The sequence below is a fragment of the Hylobates moloch genome, unplaced genomic scaffold (assembly GCF_009828535.3).
Source record: "Hylobates moloch isolate HMO894 unplaced genomic scaffold, HMol_V3 SCAFFOLD_15, whole genome shotgun sequence".
Lineage (NCBI taxonomy): Eukaryota > Metazoa > Chordata > Mammalia > Primates > Hylobatidae > Hylobates > Hylobates moloch.
This window is the reverse complement of record NW_026652290.1, coordinates 41,008,949-41,028,544: the sequence shown is the minus strand read 5'-3', so window position 1 is coordinate 41,028,544 and position 19,596 is coordinate 41,008,949. Positions and strand designations below refer to the sequence as shown.

The 19,596-nt window shown below is 40.8% G+C and overlaps 1 protein-coding gene across 50 annotated transcripts in view; it reads left to right on the top strand.

Moving 5' to 3' along the window:
- MAP4K4 (mitogen-activated protein kinase kinase kinase kinase 4) overlaps positions 1-19,596 on the top strand; it is a 162,592-nt gene that overhangs the window by 125,200 nt on the left and 17,796 nt on the right. For 2 of the 50 annotated variants that reach the window (XM_058428192.1, XM_058428161.1), the window contains 12 exons: positions 1,659-1,745; positions 2,313-2,534; positions 3,489-3,650; positions 6,445-6,678; positions 7,557-7,663; positions 9,041-9,192; positions 9,823-9,929; positions 12,246-12,421; positions 12,919-13,039; positions 14,120-14,311; positions 16,266-16,383; positions 16,704-16,874. In XM_058428192.1, coding sequence (XP_058284175.1) covers positions 1,659-1,745; positions 2,313-2,534; positions 3,489-3,650; positions 6,445-6,678; positions 7,557-7,663; positions 9,041-9,192; positions 9,823-9,929; positions 12,246-12,421; positions 12,919-13,039; positions 14,120-14,311; positions 16,266-16,383; positions 16,704-16,874 — 1,849 coding nt within the window. The remainder of the gene's footprint in view (positions 1-1,658; positions 1,746-2,312; positions 2,535-3,488; positions 3,651-6,444; positions 6,679-7,556; positions 7,664-9,040; positions 9,193-9,822; positions 9,930-12,245; positions 12,422-12,918; positions 13,040-14,119; positions 14,312-16,265; positions 16,384-16,703; positions 16,875-19,596) is intronic. The other 48 variants (XM_058428162.1, XM_032178621.2, XM_058428174.1 and 45 more) reach the window with 42 other exon arrangements.

Genomic DNA, 19,596 nt, shown 5'->3' with positions numbered 1-19,596 from the left:
CATTTCGGCATAAGTGTGTATGTTTGTATAGATGTGTGTTGTATATTGTTTGTTCATTGACTATATGTTAGGACCTTTGTGGTTTGGAGAGGACATGATTTTTCCAGTTGTCCTGTGGTTTGAGGGCAGAAAACAAATGAGTGTACCGACTTGATCTTTCAAGTTAAGATTTAATTCTGTTTTGTTCACAAAAGAAAATGAGTTGAAGTCAGGTTCCTTTGCTCAGTCACAGTTGGGTTAAGGCCACAAGCCTTGCTAGGGTAGGTATTGCTGTAGCATGTACCATGGAGGGTCAGGCATAGACACGAGACGTAGATCCCAGGTCAGAACCAGATAACGTTTGTCAGTAGCCTTCTGAGTAAGTCCGCCCCACCCCCCTGCCCACACCCCACCAGTTGGCTTTTTTGGCTCAGTTTTCTTTGTAAAGTAAGGATTTCTAAGGATTTTTATATGCTGTAATTTCAATATTCTCCCAGAGATATTGGTTAACTAAAACTTCTCTTCAGCCCATATTGATGGCTATTTTTGTTTCAAGGTGTGCACCATGACACAAGGGGATGGTCAGCAGTAGGCACTCTAAAAAGGGAATCTGAATTTCAGGATAAAATGTTTCCTCGTAGTCCTTCTTAGTCTATTCCTCTTCTAGAGCTTTTTTCCCCGTCCAAAAAAAGGAAGCCTCTTTTGCTTGTAAAATGTTTTATGCTTTTCAAGGTTATTTCATATCGATTTCATGTCTGAACCTTAGAAAAATTCCTGAGGGTTGGGAGAGGAGATTTTGGATGCTTATTTCTCAAATGAGGAGACTGAGAAAAGGGGAGCTTTAGAGCATGCTAGGGATCATAGAGCCAGTCCTCAGTGGAACAGGGACTGAGGCTTCCTGGTATCCCTGTCCTTTATAATACTCATGCAGCTTTGAAGTAGGATTTTACCCCTCTCCATAACATATTTGGGATGTGTTTACTTGTTTTCATTGTTATAATGACTAATCATTCTCTTCTCATTGAAAAGAAAAACCACCCCATCCTCACCTCCTCCTGTCTTTCTCTCCCCTTGTCCTTGTCTGTCTCTGTCTGTCACACACACACAAACTCATCATGGAGCCTGGGTCTGTTCATTTGAGGAGAGTTGCCCAAGTCTGGAATGTAGTCATTCCAGGTGCCTTTGGAATTGTTAGTGAAAGCATGGATCATGTTTGTTGTATTTTATTATTAAGCAGATTTTGGTTTTAGGTTTCAAAAATTGGTGATCCGTGCTTGTTATAAATAATGACTAATAAGCAGATGTTTACTAATCAGAACCCTCTGATCCTTTTTAATTAAACTCTTGATTTCTCTGGGGTTTACCAACCTTAAGAGGAACGGCATACTCTTTTAAAATTCTGCATTTGTATACAACAGCTGTGTTCTAACAGAAGTATTCTTAGATCCCTTCATGTATATTATGGGAATGCATATCATCATTTGTTAGACCCCTTAGATCTTACTGGCCAATTTGAAGTTTTTGGAGAAACCTTTAGCAATAGATTTTCTTTAGGTATTTACCACTAAGTGAATTGTCACTAAAGGTGATTGGAGCAAATGGTTCTTGGTGCTCCATTCAGGTGGTTCTGATGCTTTTCTTTGGGATAAATTGATTGCTGGGTGATTTCTGTGTGACAGGAGTATATCAGGCGACAACTAGAAGAGGAGCAGCGGCACTTGGAAGTCCTTCAGCAGCAGCTGCTCCAGGAGCAGGCCATGTTACTGGTAAAGCCCCGCCTCTGTTTCATTCTGTAGCATCAGGGCTCCTTCATCCGTCCCCTAAGTCGAGCAAGCTGTGGTGGTCACCAGACCATTTTGGTTTTGCTGTGGGCAGCCAGGCTGAAATAGTGTGATGCCCATTTTATGGTCCTATTGCTAGCACATTGCAACATGGTCTTTATTTATTTATTTATTTTCTCTTTAATAAGTTAATTGTTCTTGTTTGGTAGATAAACAAGGTTTTGAACAGAACTTGGCACTCAGTGAACACACTAGAATGCTGCGGGCAGTAGGTTGAAAGCACATGCCACAGGATTTTTACCTAGTATCTATACCATTAAAACTCACATTTAATCGAATTATCTCTTACTCTGTCCAACAATAATTATGGTTAGCAACAGCTGTGAGATTTTTCCACAGGTAATGTGCAATTTAAAATCCCAGCCATTTTGCTTTCTTACACAACACAGAGGGAAAATGTATGGTCACTTTTTTTAAAAGCCAAACAAATCCAGAGAAGAGGCGAGCTCTCCAGTGTCCCATAGATTTAGTGTTATCCTCTCCCTCTCCAAGGAGTGCCGATGGCGGGAGATGGAGGAGCACCGGCAGGCAGAGAGGCTCCAGAGGCAGTTGCAACAAGAACAAGCATATCTCCTGTCTCTACAGCATGACCATAGGAGGCCGCACCCGCAGCACTCGCAGCAGCCGCCACCACCGCAGCAGGAAAGGGGCAAGCCAAGCTTCCATGCTCCCGAGCCCAAAGCCCACTACGAGCCTGCCGACCGAGCACGAGAGGTATCCTCTTTCCTTTGTCACTTAGACATTGCCCTGGAAAGTCATACAGCAACTCTTCAGAACTGTGTCATATGAGTTCTAGAACGGGCCATAGAGGTTAGCTAATTATCTGGTTTCTTCGTTTTCTAACTAGGAAATTGAGTTTCAGAGGAGTGGAGGGCCTTGCCCAAGGTTTCATATCCAGTCGGTGCTTTTTCCGTAAAGGACCAGAGTGCCTCAGTTAACATATCCCAGAAGAACTTGAAACTGAACTGAACAAAAAGAAGATTACATGACACAGTCACTCTTAAAAATGTGGATGAGAGAGAGTGGTCTGATGAACTGTTCTCCCAAGCTAGTATAAAGCTAAAGTGTGCCTGTGGCTCTGACTTTGCAGATGTCAAGATGCACTGCTAGATGGGTGTGCGTTAGGGCTAGCCAGAGCCTCAGAGTAGGCTGCGGCAGGGACTGCTCGGGGGTGCAAGATGGGCGACAGGTGTGCCTCCAGAGGTAGTGAATCCCGACGCACAGGTGGTGGCAGCCTTCTACTGTGTCTGCCCTCGCAGGCAGTGGATTCTAGAAACAAGTGTTCTGTTTGTTCTGGAATGCTTTTATTTTTGGTGGAGTGAAATGCATTCTGGATTTCTGATGATAGTTTTTTATTCTGTTGGTTTAGTTGCTTGTGACAGATTAGTTTTTTTCTACTTTATCATCATATACAGTCTTAGAATTCTGAACAAGGAGGAGAGCTTAGAGACGGCCTTGCTAATTTTTATCTTCATAAGTATTTTCTTTTTCCTGAATCTAATCCTAGCACTGCTTTATCTACCTTCTTTTTTCCAGCTGCCCCTCTGTTTTCTTGTAGCAGAAGAAAACAGAAAACTTACCTTTAGATTTCTTCCACTTAGACTTTCTTTGATATTTCTGCTTTTCCCCTACTAACACTGAGTTATGTCTTCTAATTCTCTGATGCAGGTGGAAGATAGATTTAGGAAAACTAACCACAGCTCCCCTGAAGCCCAGTCTAAGCAGACAGGCAGAGTATCGGAGCCACCAGTGCCTTCCCGATCAGAGTCTTTTTCCAATGGCAACTCCGAGTCTGTGCATCCTGCCCTGCAGAGACCAGCGGAGCCACAGGTAGCGACAGCCAGCTTTGCTGTGGTTGAGGAGACTCATGCAACGGCTCGCTGAGCCACAGGCCTGCTGCAATATTACAGTTTAGTTTGTCACCACATTGAAAAAGAGGAGAGATTAACAGGAGTGAGTTTAGGCTAAAAGAAGGCATAGACTCAGTTGATAGGGAAATATCTTTTTCTTTCTTTTTCTTTTTTTTGAGATTTCTGTGTACTCATTAAGAGTATCTAGAGTGATTTCTTCTAACTTTTTGCCCTCCCTAACCCAGGTGTTAAGTGCCTCCTTTTTCTAATACAAAGATCTTTTAGTTTAGTTTTTAGAGAACTGGGATTATAAATACATAGAGGGAGAGCCAGAAATTTTCTTTGAAGTATTCTAAAAGTAAGTGCTTTACCGTGTGATCCCTGGCTCTTGGCCAGTCCTATGAATGGGCCTGAGATGATGCCCCTGAAATTGCATGCAAAATGTCTTTGTTCAAATGTGTATTTTTTTGTGGGGGTAGGGGGAATGACCTTTTATCAGATTCTCACAGGGTTCAAGATCCAAAAAAGTTTAGATCTAGTGGGTTAGGTGTGTATTTCTCTGAAATAGGCCAGGGAAAAGGCTGTGACCTCTCCTTGGGTCTGCTGCAGCATTCTAGCCTTGGCTAGGTGAGGGGAACTGTTGGGCTGATGCTCTGTGGCTGGAGCAGAACCCACAGTGCTGTCCATAGAGGAGAGCAGGCAACGAAAATCACGGCTAAAGATCTTAGAGATCCTTAAAATGCCGATTCCTAATCTCTTGCTGAAAATTACTGACTTTTATCCAGAATATTAGGAACAAGTTCTTAAGCTCGAGTTTACTTTTCACTGGTTTGCATGTGTGGGGGACAAAAGTTTATGTTCTTGTGGCAGGAAACTGTGGGATCTGCAGCATGGAGGAGTTGGAAAAAAAAAAAAAAAGGCCTGGGGCACAGTGGCACACGCCTGAAATCCCAGCACTTTGGGAGGCCAAGGCAGGCAGATCACCTGAGGTCAGGAGTTCGAGACCAGACTGGCCAACATGGCGAAACCCCATCTCTGCTAAAAATACAAAAATCAGCCGGGCATGGTGGCAGGCACCTGTAATCCCAGCTACTCAGGAGGCTGAGGCAGGAGAAGAGCTTGAACCCAGGAGTGGAGGTTGCAGCTTGCAGTGAGCTGAGATAGTGCTACTGCATGCCAGCCTGAGTGACAGAGTGAGACTCCATCTTAAAAAATAAAAAGAACAGCTAGGACTGAGGCCAGGGCTGTGTGAGGGTGAGTGGGTATTTCCATGGGACCAGCAGTTTCTTGAGTCCCAGGAGAGCTAGCAGATGGGTAGCTCCAGAGAGGAGAGGATAGAAAGGAAAGAGGAAAGCAGGAGAGGGTAAGTGGACACAATTAAAAAAGGAAGAGAAGAGAGACTACTAGAATAGGTCTGAGGACTCGTGTTCTTCAGCAACTTTGCACTGCCTGAAGATTAAAAGTTTTCACACTGCAAGTTAAACTTGGCATAAATGGAGAATCTTATTTGGCCACTAATAGTTTAGAAAATAGGAGTTTCTTAATTACCTAATTTTTGCATTTGTTATGAATTTGTGTAGTAACTAGAACGAGTCTCCCATTTCCTCTTCCTGTTCATTTTTTGGGGGAAACTTTTCTCGTGTAGGACTCTATTTTAAAACTCATTTTTGATTATAATTTCAGGTAATACTTTGAATTACATGCTTTACCTCTGAAAATCTTAAACATTTTAGAAGTCTAGGATTATACCAATATCTGGTATTATACAAATCTCACCTGTATATTGTAGAAATCATACACCAGAACTAATTTCACATCTTGTATTTGGAAAGGTTGAACAAATTGATTCAGTATTTTCAGTTTTTGTCAAGTACATTGATGTAATAGATATGTAGCTATCATTTTTTTAATTGCCATATTGAACAATCATTTTGGAACAGTAAAACATAATTTAATGAAAATATTTTATGGATGTTTTCAGAGATCATTTTCCCAATTTAGAAGCAACCAGATAAACTCAGTTGACAAGTAATTGTCATATTTTTGTAATTTCCCAGGTGGAAGGAATACCCCAACAATAGTCAATTCAGGGAATCTATGGTACTGAATATTTTTAAAGAAATCACAATTCTTTATTTTCATCACTAATATGAAAGTATATGGAGACATCTGGGTTATGGGTGTTTGTAGACTTGGGAAAAATAAGAAAAATTGTTGGTATATTTGAAAAATTAGCTGTTCTTGAGATATTATAGTCTCAAAACGTGGAGTTTGTCTTTGCTCGTTGAACATGCCATTTTGTTACTCGGTCTGGTGTAAAATCTGACACTGCAGGTAATGTGAGGATGGCTAGGTAGGTTTGCACATTTGGCAGTGCGCTTTATCTTATGATTTTTCTGCCTCTCTCTGCCTTTCCAGTCTCTGCTTTGACATGGATGTGCATGCAACACATCGTACCCCCTTTGGGCTCTGAGAGCCTCTTTGTGGGGAAAAAAAAAAAAAAAATCTTCACATTAACTGCTATCTGTAATGTTTGTCTGGATATTAAAAAGAGTTTTCCTTGTAAATGTACATTTGTTCTTTTCTACATACTGTGTTCCCAGACCACTTCTTCACTTTGAAGTGTAACTGTTTCACTGCGTGGCTGACCTAACACTGTACCACCCCGATGTGTATTCCGCCTCTGCCAGTTCCTGCTTTGGATTTGGTATTGACCAGAAAAGCCAGTTTTATGCAGAACGCATTGAATGTTTTGTGTTTTGTTTTCTTGTAAGGTACAGTGGTCCCACCTGGCATCTCTCAAGAACAATGTTTCCCCTGTCTCGCGATCCCATTCCTTCAGTGACCCTTCTCCTCCCAAATTTGCACACCACCATCTTCGTTCTCAGGACCCATGTCCACCTTCCCGCAGTGAGGTGCTCAGTCAGAGCTCTGACTCTAAGTCAGAGGCGCCTGACCCTACCCAAAAGGCTTGGTCTAGATCAGACAGTGACGAGGTGCCTCCAAGGGTAAGGAGCAGAAAGACAGATATGTGCTGCTTTTTTCCTTTTTGTTATTTTTTTTTTTAAAGATTATATATTTTAATTATGGGTATGCAACTTTACCAAATTTAAAGGGGCATTGAAATTTCAAAGGGACTTTTTAATGGTGAGGATAAAGTTCCATAGTTAGGCAATTTTATTTAGCCAGTGGCCAGTTAGTGTTTTATTTTTGTTAACCCTAAATAAAGTAGCAAAATGATGTAAGAGTAAGTCTACAAAGAATAGCCTTCTTGAACAAATTCATGATCTATTTTAGCAGTTTTTCTATATGTTTATACAGAAGCTATGCAGTTTTGCAATATTAATGTCAAAATTTTTAGAAAAAGTCTTATAAGAAAAATTTTCTTTTTAAATGTAGGGGATTTTGTTTTGTTTTCGTGTTTACGTAATAGTGAAATTAAACAAAAGAGCCCATGTCAATTTATTTTTCCTCATTTGGAATTTGCTTTCTCTGAATATTTTCTTGCTTCCTGCCAGTCTTTGCTTCCTGCTGATCCATTTATAGACCATTGTTTGGTTTCTTTGAGCTTGTTTTCCTGATTCTCACATTATCTCAGCAAATGCTTTGTATGTCCCTGCTACCAAGCTTCAGTCCAAACATCATTTAAATGTTACAGGAGCATAGAAAGGCTGTTTGTACTGGCTTCTTGGATGCTTGTGACTAAATTTTCTCTCCGATTTTATCAGTGTAGGACCGGGGAAGGAGTTGGGGTGTGGGGAGTGGAGGTGATAGGAAGGACCGCTTTTAAATATTAGGACTGCTTTAAAAATATATTTTGGTAGGGAATTATTTTTTTTCCTTCTCATGTTTTCAATAATTTAATTGCTATATTTTCTACTTAAAGGTTCCTGTGAGAACAACATCTCGCTCTCCTGTTCTGTCCCGTCGAGATTCCCCACTGCAGGGCAGTGGGCAGCAGAATAGCCAGGCAGGACAGAGAAACTCCACCAGGTAAAAGACAAGTGAGCTCTGAGAACAGGCCTCCTGTGCAGTCTACCACAGCCTTACATTGTCTGTTTCATAAAAATGCTCTTAAACACAGACGTTCTGGGGCAAAGAGATTATCAGTTATAAAAGGAAAAGCTGCCATAAAATCTGTCAACGTGGATGGCATCAAGTTGATGTGTAGTAAAAAATGGGTTTGAATCTGGATGTGTATTATAGTAACTCTGAAATTTAAACTACTTTTCTCTGTAAGAGTAAATGGAGGGAGCAGCAAGGAAGGGGAAGAGGTTCTGAGAGAACTGTGATCAGGGAGAGCTTTTCATCTAAGGGACGTTGTAAGGCCTGTGGCACAAAACAGAAATCACAAACAGGTTACTAAAGAAGTCACTGGTTGACTTCACAGTCTGCAGTAAACAAGTGAATTCACCAAATAGTATCCTTTTTAGGTTCTAGAGCTGCTGTGTCCAGTACAATTAGCTACAGAAGCTTCCTTATATTTAAATTAAAGTTTAAATTTAGTTGAAATATAGTGGAAACTTCATTCCTTAGTGCACTGGGTATATTCATGAGCTCTACAGCCACATGTAGCTAGTGGCTATGATATTATCCAGCTCAAATATAGAACATTTTCATCATAACAGAAAGCTTCATTGACCAGCACTATCATAGGGAAGAAAAGATGATTATGTTGAATGTTTTATATCTTGATCATCACTGAACCTCTAAAGTTAGCCTTGTGCGCGTGGAACCTTGGTCTGACTTGAAGTGTCAGATAGATGATAGCCCAAAAGCTGCACAGAATCCTCAGCACTGCTAATGGCAGGAAGACTATGGTGTTCTTCCCTGACCAAGTCTGTGTCATTAATTTTTACCTAGCACCTGTGTGCTTTGGGTCCATCCATGGCGGGAAATCCATCCCAGCTCATGCTTTCTGTACCATTTCCAACAGCCCATACAAAGGACTATTCTTTGTACGTGTCAGTTTTTGAGAACAGTGACAGGCAGGTGAGAGCAGCAGCCTAGAAACAGAATATAGTTTTGTGTATAATTATACAAATACGGAGTGTTTTCCTAACTGACTTGTAGCTGTGACAGAAGTGGTGCTGTTTCTACACTGAACAGTAGCATTGTATCTCACACCTGATGATTTTAGATCTACTAATGGTAGGATATCACTTAGCATACAAACTAAAAATAGATAAAAATCCATGAACGATGTCATTATATCTTTTGGTGAATTTAATGTTGAATGCTGTTTATAGACTGTTTTTCGTCTCCCTACACTTTAATGACGTTGGATGGGCACACCATGCACATGTTTATAATTTGGTGCTGCATCTAGAGGTGATACGTTAGCTGTTCTCTCTTCTTCTTTTCTAACAGCAGTATTGAGCCCAGGCTTCTGTGGGAGAGAGTGGAGAAGCTGGTGCCCAGACCTGGCAGTGGCAGCTCCTCAGGGTCCAGCAACTCAGGATCCCAGCCTGGGTCTCACCCTGGGTCTCAGAGTGGCTCTGGGGAACGCTTCAGAGTGAGATGTAAGCTGCCTTTCCTTTCCTTTTTCCCTGCTAATGTTTTGAGCTGTGATCCATATATTGGAAGTTTGTCTTAATCTGTGGTTTGCATGTAGCCGCACGTCACAAAACAATGTTTTAGCATAGGTTGCTAGTGACAATAATAGTCATCCTGATTTTAATCATAAAGGAGCTAAATTTTGAGAGCTTTATATATACCTAGCACTGTGAGTGCTTTATAATTTAGTGGGATTAACTAACTAACCAAGGTAATTGGCTAATGTGTGAGCTAGGATTTGAACCCATTTCTTTCGGTCTGGGCTCCAGAGCCTATACTGTCATCAATATTGGTTATTTTAATGTACTCATAATAGATTAGTGAATATTCCATCTACTGTATTATTGACATACCATGACAAGGTATATATTGTGAAACGTGTCAAAGTGAGTGTGATGATGGAGGGTTTAAGTAAAGAGTCAGGAAGGCTGCTGGAGCCCTCCTTGGGCCCCCTCTGCTCTGTAATTCAGACCTGCATGTGGAGAGCCTACCATGAGTGGGCAGACAGGAGTGGGCAGGGTGGGCAGGGCAGCTTCATAATACACATCCATATGTTGATATGTGTCCGTCCATCTCGTCCCTTTTGAACCCAACAGCATCATCCAAGTCTGAAGGCTCTCCCTCTCAGCGCCTGGAAAATGCAGTGAAAAAACCTGAAGATAAAAAGGAAGTTTTCAGACCCCTCAAGCCTGCTGTAAGGATTGTGCAGGATCAGTTTTATTTATTTCAGACTTGAATGAGATCTTTCTATTAAAAATATGTGGTTGAGAGTACTGCAGTCTTTTCTGTGAGGGCCCCTCACAGATTTGAGGAATTATAAGGAATGACCTAAACCCCAGACATAATTGTTCCCTTCCATTGGTATCATCTGCTTTCCCTGCATAAAGTCTCAAGTGAGTGAAACCTTTTTTCTGTTGTTCCAGCCATACACTTGGTGTACAGTCAGCCTTACAAAATAATGCAGAACAAAGTATAGTTCTTATTTAATGAAATTTCCTTCTAAGGAAACTGATCCTTTAAAAAAAAATACAAAAGAAAGAAAAGCCTTTTTATCTCTTTCTTGGCATTAACCTTGTTCTTCGTGAGTTCAGCATTTACAATACTGGCTTTTAAAGTAAGTTTTTAAAAATCACCTTCTTAAACTCACTGGTTGCCTACCTTCTGCTTTTTGGTACCTGGGGTAATAGTTGTGACTGCTTCTCCCCCTTCTCTTTTAATCCCTCTGATGTTACCTGACCATGTATTTGTGCACACTTTGTGGAATTTTAAGCCTGTCAGAATTTTCATTTCCTGCTTGAACTGATTTCTGTACTTCTCCCTCTCCCCTTCTGTCTCCCGCACTTCCTTGTACTGTGCATTCCTCATCAACGATGGCTTCTCGGACTCCATGAAACTGCGCTGTACTGAAGGGCGAAGTGGTAAGCGCCATCTCTGAAAAGTTCCGCTTCAGAGCAGCACTCTGACCGCCTGTCAGCTCAGCTTGTATTCGAGCTGCGCTGCTGCTTCTTCCTCAACTTGACTTCTTGTTCTTTTCTAGAATTTAAAAACCTTAAACTTTACTCCAGTTTTCTTAACATAACATTTGCTGTATGTATTGTTATTAAATGTAGCTTTTTTGAGTAACTGTTTAAAAAGCTTCAGCTATAACCACGAAGTACTAATAGCAAGACTCAGAGCCCATCACTGTTATTTCAGAGGCTCAAGTTCAAAGAAAAGAAACATTCTCAACTATGAAAAAAATAGAAAACCAAGTTGGAACTGCTAGAAATAAAAGACAAAAAGAGCTACATAGACTGCCTTTTAAAAAAGTGATTACTTTTACATAAAATTCCCCAAAAAAGATGAATTTGGAGTTTTATATGAAAATGTGGAGTATAAATAGTAATCACTCTTGAAAGTTATATTTGGTGGATTGATTGAGTCTTAGAGTATCTCAATGTGGAAGAGTAAAGGGAAACGAAGCCTTTTGAACAAATTCCACTATTGATTTCTTTCGGATGTTCCCTTTCATAGGTGGTGTTACAGGGTGATCAGGGTGATGTGGGTAAGGCTTGAAGGAGGGCGATAGGGATGCCCACAGCCTCCTGCCCCGAGCACTCAGGGTCGCACTGTCTCTTCATGTGTCACGGACTTGTCCGTGAATGTGGCCGGTTGTGAACAGTCGGTGAAGTGAGATGTAAATGGCATCCTAGTGCTCACTTCACTCCTCTTTCATTTTAATGTAGGTTTGAAGTTTTTTGATTTTTTTTGTTCTTCAATATGAGGTAAAATTCTAGATCAACAAATGTATATACACAGATCCTTGAGCTTTGGTGTAAAGACACATGCCTATATGACAAAGTCTTCTTTAAAGGGGGCAGTCCAGAAAGCAAGCCTCTAGTTAAATAGGCCTGATTTAAAGAGCTTTGGGAGGGAAGTTATGTTTTTACAACTTTTATTAATAAAATATTAAACCTAAAATGTTGATTTTAGTAAAATATTAATATTTATTAGTAAAATTTCATAAATATCCTATAACTAGTAAATAAAAACATTTATTAAATATTAAACCTTAGAGCTTTGAAGTTTTTAATAATAAAAGTTGAAGTAAAATAAAAATGTATCCCTCAAAACCTTTTATATAAGTCTAAAGAAGACTTTGTCATATAGGGAGATGTCCTTACAGCAAAGCCCAAGAGTCTGTGTATATACATTTGTTGATCTAGAATTTTACCTCATATTAAAAAACAATAATACTATCAGCTTATCATAAGCAGATCTTTTTTTTTATTGTCATGGAATTTGGACTGTATATGACATCTTTCACCTTTTTTTGGTGTCTTCTATTTTTTTTTTATCTTTCTCTTGACTTTCTTTGGTCTTTTCTATCAAAAGCCATAGGAGCTCACTCTTATGAAACTGGGTAACTATGAAAGTCTTACAAAACTGACATTGTGGCAATTTATGGTTAAAGAACTTCTCATCTTCTCCTGTCCCTGCCCCCCTTGCCTTACTCTCTCTTTTCTGTCCTTTGCTTTAGGATCTGACTGCACTGGCCAAAGAGCTTCGAGCCGTGGAAGATGTACGGCCACCTCACAAAGTAACGGACTACTCCTCATCCAGTGAGGAGTCGGGGACGACAGATGAGGAGGAGGACGATGTGGAGCAGGAAGGGGCTGACGAGTCCACCTCAGGACCAGAGGACACCAGAGCAGCGTCAGTCCCCGGTCTCTTTTAGAGCGGATGAGAGTATTCTCTCAGAGCCTGCTTTCCACTGGGACCTAGTTGTTCCTAGACTATTCTGTGACCCCATGAGCACTTACTATGTAGTTCTCGTGGATTCAGCAGCAGGCCGCCTTGTGTTTCCCCTTCTCTTCGTTGGTGTGTGCATGTGTCAGTGCTTCCCCCAGCACCCCAGCGTGTACTTTATTTTTTCCTTTTGATTTGAGGATATATGATCCAGGGGAAATTTCAGTTTGGTATAACTACTTTAATTAACCATAATTATTCATTCTAAGTTTTTGCTCAGAAACAAACGGCACTGGAAGGAAATTCTTTGTTAAAGGGAGAAAGCTAAGCAGTTGCTTTTTTGGAGGAGGCTTTATATCGGTAGCCTCATCTCATGTTTTGATTTTGAGAAGGCGAAAAGCCTAAACAGGATCTCCTTGACTCCAGAGATTAAGGCCTTTCACTTCTGGATTTTGTCTCCATAGGTCATCTCTGAATTTGAGCAATGGTGAAACGGAATCTGTGAAAACCATGATTGTCCATGATGATGTAGAAAGTGAGCCGGCCATGACCCCATCCAAGGAGGGCACTCTAATCGTCCGCCAGGTACCAGTGTCTTCTCTGTCGTCAGAGGCTGAGCTTCTCCTGTGGTCATTAACCCACTTGCTCATTCACTCACTCATGCTGTTTCTCCATCATCATCTGTTTTCATGTTAACAAGTCCCAGAGGGTCAAGTGTCGAGTGTCGGGGGCTAGGGAGGCAGGTGTGTACTGCATGCCCAGAAGGTAGCGAGTAGTCTCCACCCCACATCGCTGCTCCTCTGCATGTCTGCGGCAGCCCTCATTCAAGCACCACGCTGAGTCTCACAGTCTATGTCTGAGTGGGAGAGAAGCCACAGGGAGTCCTTAAACAGGCTCGCAGAGTAAGGAAGCAGGTCTGGAGTCTAGCAGAGCAGCCACCATGGCTCTGCAGAGCACACTGGGCTCTGAGTGTCTGCAGTGCCGCAGCGGGAGCGGGTGAGGCAGGCAGGACGAGCCTCATTACAGGCCCAGAGACTCGGAGAGCAGAAGGATTCGGGAGGTTTCTCTTCTATGTTCCAAAATGTTAGTTTTCTCACTTGTTGAATAATTAAATGTATGCCACCCAGATATGCTCAGTTTGGATCACTAAGCTTTATAACTGTCTGTTCATTTCTTAGCTTAGACTTAATTAAAGTGATACGCTTCTCATTTAAATAGAACAGGGCACCTATTTAGTATTTTGGACTTTGCCCTAAGTGTGTTTCATGCTATGGCAATGCATTCGGATGGAAAGTAGGAAGAACATGGAAAAGACCAGGATTCAGAGAATCCACAGGTACTTTCTGGAGCTTTACAAAGTAAGATTTAAAAAGAATAAAAAGGGTACTGGTTTTGGTAACAGAAGCTAGCGCAACAGATAAACCAGATTAAACACTCACTGCTCGAGTCGTGCAGCCACCAGATTAGGTACTTTGAATTCTGTTGGCTCAAGTTAGGCATTTGGTGAAGAAGTGTGAGCAGTTCAGGCTAATTTCTTTGGTTTTTCCTTGGTAATTTAGCAGAGTTTATAAGTCACACAGCACCTTAAACAAAGCAGTTATCAATAGGGCCATAGGCAATTTCAGCAGCGCTTGAGCGAGACAAGTGTGCCTGTTTTTTCTACAGAGTACAGTTGACCAAAAGCGTGCCAGCCATCATGAGAGCAATGGCTTTGCCGGTCGCATTCACCTCTTGCCAGATCTCTTACAGCAAAGCCATTCCTCCTCCACTTCCTCCACCTCCTCCTCCCCATCCTCCAGCCAGCCGACACCCACCATGTCCCCACAGACACCCCAGGACAAGCTCACTGCTAATGAGGTATGTCTCGCACCACAGCTGGCTGCTTTCCTGGGGTTAGACCAGCACTGCCTAGGAGTTAGTTTGCAAAGGAGATCTTTCCAACAACCTTACCCCTTCCCTTCCCACCCTGCTTTCTCTGTCACCTACCCTTCTCCCCAACCCCAAGTAACATATTTCAGATCTGCATATAAACCCCTTAACCCTAGATCAGCTCCCCCAAACTTGCCAGTTCACTGTTTACTGTTCTCTAGATAAGTATAGTTGCATGGCTTTATCTAGTTTATTTTTAAAAAATCTAAATAAAATGATTGCTGTGTCCTCAGACCCATATTATGTATTTGGCATGAAATTCTTAGTCATTTGTGGAATCTGCATTTTTCATTCTTTTTATCCAATAAATATAGGAAGATTCGGTTCAGCAGGCTTGGCCTTATGTGGAAAAACTTGTTATCCTGTACAGGAATCTCTTTCAAACAGAGCTGATTTTTTTTTCTTTCTTGTTTGGGGGGTGGGTTGTTGGTTGATTACTCTTACTTGTTTTCACCAACCCTCTTAAGGATTTCGTTCTTCGAAATTTACAGTCACTCAGAGGTTTAGAAGCCAAATTATTTTTGGGAAACCTAGAAAAAATTAGGATGTTAAGCAAGAAGGACAAAGGTTTGAGCTTGTTTTTAATTTAAAATTTTGTGTGGGAAATCTTGTGTGCTCCTTTGAAGGCTTGGTTGTGGGTGCTCGGTCTGGGTGTTAGCTCAGTCTGGGTGATTCTTTGCTCTTTGAAGGGAGTTATACTCCAGGTGTAGTGACATAGCCCACTTGAGCACCCGTATTGAATTAAACAAGTCATTTGATTCCACAGAAGATTTGGTTTGAGTGCCTTTATCTACCAGTTGAGGGAGGTTAGAAAGAATCAGAAAAATCCTCTCCTCCTGAGGAGCAGGGGCAAGTCAACTGCTTCCTAGACAGGCTTGGCATCGGCTAGACTGGCCACTGACTCATGGGACAGGGAGGGAAGCTGCCAGGGGACAGATGTTCAGGTGGGAAGCTTAGGGGAGGGCATGGGCTCTAGGACATGGTGACTCTCAGGTGTCCATGGAGGGGGTCCAATGGTACAGGACAAAAGCACTTGATCAGACATGTTCCTTTTTTCTCCTGAGATATATATCCCACCTACACTCACATTCTTCCTTATATTTATATTTTAAACTTTGCTCCATTTCACTCTACTGTGCAGTATTTTACTATAACCCTTAACTCACTAAACCGGCAAATTTATTTTTCTGTTTGTTTTGTTTTTAATTGTCATTACATTTCCACTTAACAATTTGTTTCACTTTCTTTGTGTTTTTTTGTCTTAAGTTACATTATTAACCAAAACACTAGTGCTCCTAAAAGATCAAAAAGATATGCCTTCTTTTGTCATTTGCACCTTTCACTAATGAGTCCTCATTTGGTATGGGTTTAATGGTGATGCACCTAAAACAACAGTAGCCAAAGCTTCTGTAGCTTTCTGGCAAGAGGCTCAATTTAAAATAACTACAATTGTTAACGATTGCCAATATTCCAGCATAGATTATTTGGACTCTTGGGTAGGAAAATAAATTCAGAAATTGGTAAATTGAGATCAAGACATTTCAGACCTCCTTTAGGAGTTTCATTATAAGTATTTACTTAATTTTTTTTAAAGCTAGGCACACGAAGTATAGATTTCATTGGTAACTTGCAGCACCGCTTTGTAAGTGAGCAATGTCTCTGGTAGAGATATGGCTCCTGCAGTGGTTCCAGGTAAAGCTGCCCTGAGGGGTGCTATGCCATGTGGAAGCTCCCCACAGAGCATTTTTTGGGGGGAATGATGCAAGACAAATAGAGCAAAGTATGGGAAATAGTGCAATATAGAAGTGAATTCAAATGTGTATTTTTAATGTTCATTTTTAAAATGACAGTTGTATTAATAACACTGAAATTTACATTGCAGACTCAGTCCGCTAGTAGCACACTCCAGAAACACAAATCTTCCTCCTCCTTTACACCTTTTATAGACCCCAGATTACTACAGATTTCTCCATCTAGTGGAACAACAGTGACTTCTGTGGGTAAGTACAGTAGCAACAAGAAAGCAACTGACAAATGGGACTTTATCTTTGAGTTGCTCTTTTGGGTGGCTTAGGTGTAGCTGGTTGTTCGCAGGCACAGACCTCGGGTACAGAAACTTCCCATCCCAGTTGTATTGCCTTATTTGCAATGAGATGTAGAGTCCATTTCCTTTTTCCATATACATTGCTTACAGATTTCTTCTCTTTGACAAAGTGTTGGTTATACCACATGAATATTTACTTGAAGAATATTGGGGAAGGGAGGCAGGCATAGTGTGTGTGTGTGTACAGAAAATAATTTCAAATATATTGTGTTTCAGTGGGATTTTCCTGTGATGGGATGAGACCGGAAGCCATAAGGCAAGATCCTACCCGGAAAGGCTCAGTGGTCAATGTGAATCCTACCAACACTAGGCCACAAAGTGACACCCCGGAGATTCGTAAATACAAGAAGAGGTTTAACTCTGAGATTCTGTGTGCTGCCTTATGGGGTAGGTATCTAGCCATTACTCCAACACTTCCATTTTTATTCTGAGCGGTGGCTGGTCTTTTAGAGAAGTACTGCATTGAATAGTTTGTGGATAGACAGGATGGAAGACTTCTATGATGCCCATCTCCTGTCATATGCAGAGTGGTATATTAGCAGACTGGTTTGGCACATGTGTATGCTTGCACTCATTTTAACTGTGAAATATTGGAATGATTAATCTCCGTTTTATTTTTATTAAACAAATTTTTGTAGTAGTTTTGTTACATGGATATATTGTATAGTGGTGAAGTCTAGGTTTTTAGTGTAACCATCAGCCCATTATACTCAATAGTGTGCATTGTATCCCTGAACCCTGAGGTTGACTGTTTTCACTATAAAATTCAATCATATCTAGCAGTGGAAATGTTGGAGAAGTATATTTATAAAAACTTATTGCAGCATGCAACCCAGTGTTTTTCATTTCTCATGCTCGTAATTTCCAAGTACTTTACAGTGACTGTATTCTTTTGACTATTAGCATTCAGTACTTTATAAAATTATACAACTGTACAATTTTACAACTTGGAAATATATCATGGAGAAGTAGAAGATAGAGTGTAAGTGCCACAATACCTGCAGCTTTTGTGTTTTGAAAAGGGTCTTCAGCTTTATCTTGTTACTCCCTCATTCTTTCTCACTGTAAAATCTTGAGGTTGATGTTTATATGTTAGGTTTTAGAAACACAAATAATAGGATTTCTTCACAAGGCCCATATTTTGTGTAGTTATTACCAGATTCTTGACATAGGAGTTTAAAAAAATCTACTTGATACTGAAGATTGACCAGGAAAATATCAAAATATTGTGTAAAATAGAACCTTTGAAATGGTATCTGTCTGGCAGCAGTTCTATCAATAAATATCTGTCTTTTCTACCAATAATTTCTAAGCTGTTTTAGATCAACTTGCCTAGATATATGCAGGGAAAACATAAGCATAATATTCAAATAAGTTCCACCTTGACAAGAATATAGTCAGGGCAGAATGGCCAGCCTCAAAAATAAAATTATATGAAAATGAATCACATATTACATATTTAAATATTTTTCTTATAATCTTTTTAAGTTATACAGCATTTTTTTTTTTTTTAATCTCTAAGCATTAAGTCACTAGCCCCACAAGCATTGCTTGGGTAGATACTGTCCTCCAAATGTTGGGATAATCCCAGCTCAATTCGATAAGGACCAGGCACGAACTGAGAGAGGGCTCTAGGAGGGTTGTTCTCTCAATGCCATCACAATTATTTATTTCAAATTATCTGGAAATAGGGTGTGGGTGGATGTGGGCATACATGTATGTGCCATGATATTCTTCCCCCTCACTCCCTCTGCACAAATACTTTATTCCTTGTCTTGGTGAGTTTATGACTGAGGAAATCAGCACACACAGATATGTGCCCAATTCCCTAGGGATGTAAGGTCGTCTGTGCTACATATTACAAAGGTGATTCTGACAGTGAAGGTTCTAGATCAAGGAACGAGCATTTCCTTACATGAATACATGAATGATCAAGAGGGAGAAGTGCTTTGGCCAAGGAGCAGGCAGTCTTAGATGCCAGTCCAAGGCTTTTGGAACAATTTCTACATGGAATGTGTAGTTTTTGAAGATAGTCATGACTTGAGTATTTTAGCAAGATTAGGATTGATTGGATGTACATCATGAGAAAGTGGAAAGAAGCTCCTTTAATAACCTTAATTGAGGTCTCTATCCATCACTTAAAAGGTTGCCAAAGCCTGAACAATTGTGAGAGCAGAGGAAAGGGAAAGGAGGGACAGAGAAGAGGTTTTCTCTGGCTCTAGTGGCCAGTTTTAGCCAGCTTTGCAGAGCAGCTTGGGAGCTGTTGATAGAAATGGCCAAGTCACGAGGCTAGTTTCAGTAGAGATCTGCAGTGGGTGAAAAGCAGGAGGCAAAGTAGCAGCGTGGAATTGAGTTACTGGTTCTGAGGCACACTCACGCACAGGTGGGTGTGTGTTACCAGATGGACAGCAGTGGAAATGTCTCCACTGAAGAAGCAGAGGGCAGGTGTGGAAACAAGGAAGGAGGCGTCACATCACAGCAGAAGAGTGTGGAGACTGTGACAGTACCAGATTAGAGAAGTAGGGTGAGTCAAATATCAAATCACAATATTTTGATAGTCCTAAGAAATGGAGGGACAAGAGAACTGACTACAGTTGTTTCTTGATGATGGTGGAAAGTGATCTTTAAGCAAAGCTTAAATGTGAGTGATGGAGCTGAATCATAAACTGTTAAGGATTTGAGGGCTGTATATGGCCCACTCCAGAGATTTGCCAGTGAAAGATGAGGAAGGACAAAGAGATCATGGTATCAGATGAAGGTTTGTTCAAATGCGTGATGTGGCTAATTAGACATAGAATCTGTAAAGATAGGAAATAATCAGCATATAACATTCTCGAGGAACTGAGGAAGAACTAGAAACTAATGGATTATTAAGGAAATTGATGGGATGAGGGTTTCTTGTTCTTTCCCTTATCTTATGTTTAAATATGTCAGCATCATTGCTACATGGTGATGTGTTGCAGGTTTGGTTACTTTAACTGTTTAACCTTTGACTATTTTAAGGATTTCTTCTTCTGGGTGAATTAAGGAAGCTGCACTTTTTTCCAAATAGATGATGTTATCCTTTCTATACAACCTGGGAATTTGCCAAGCACAGCATAAAATTGAG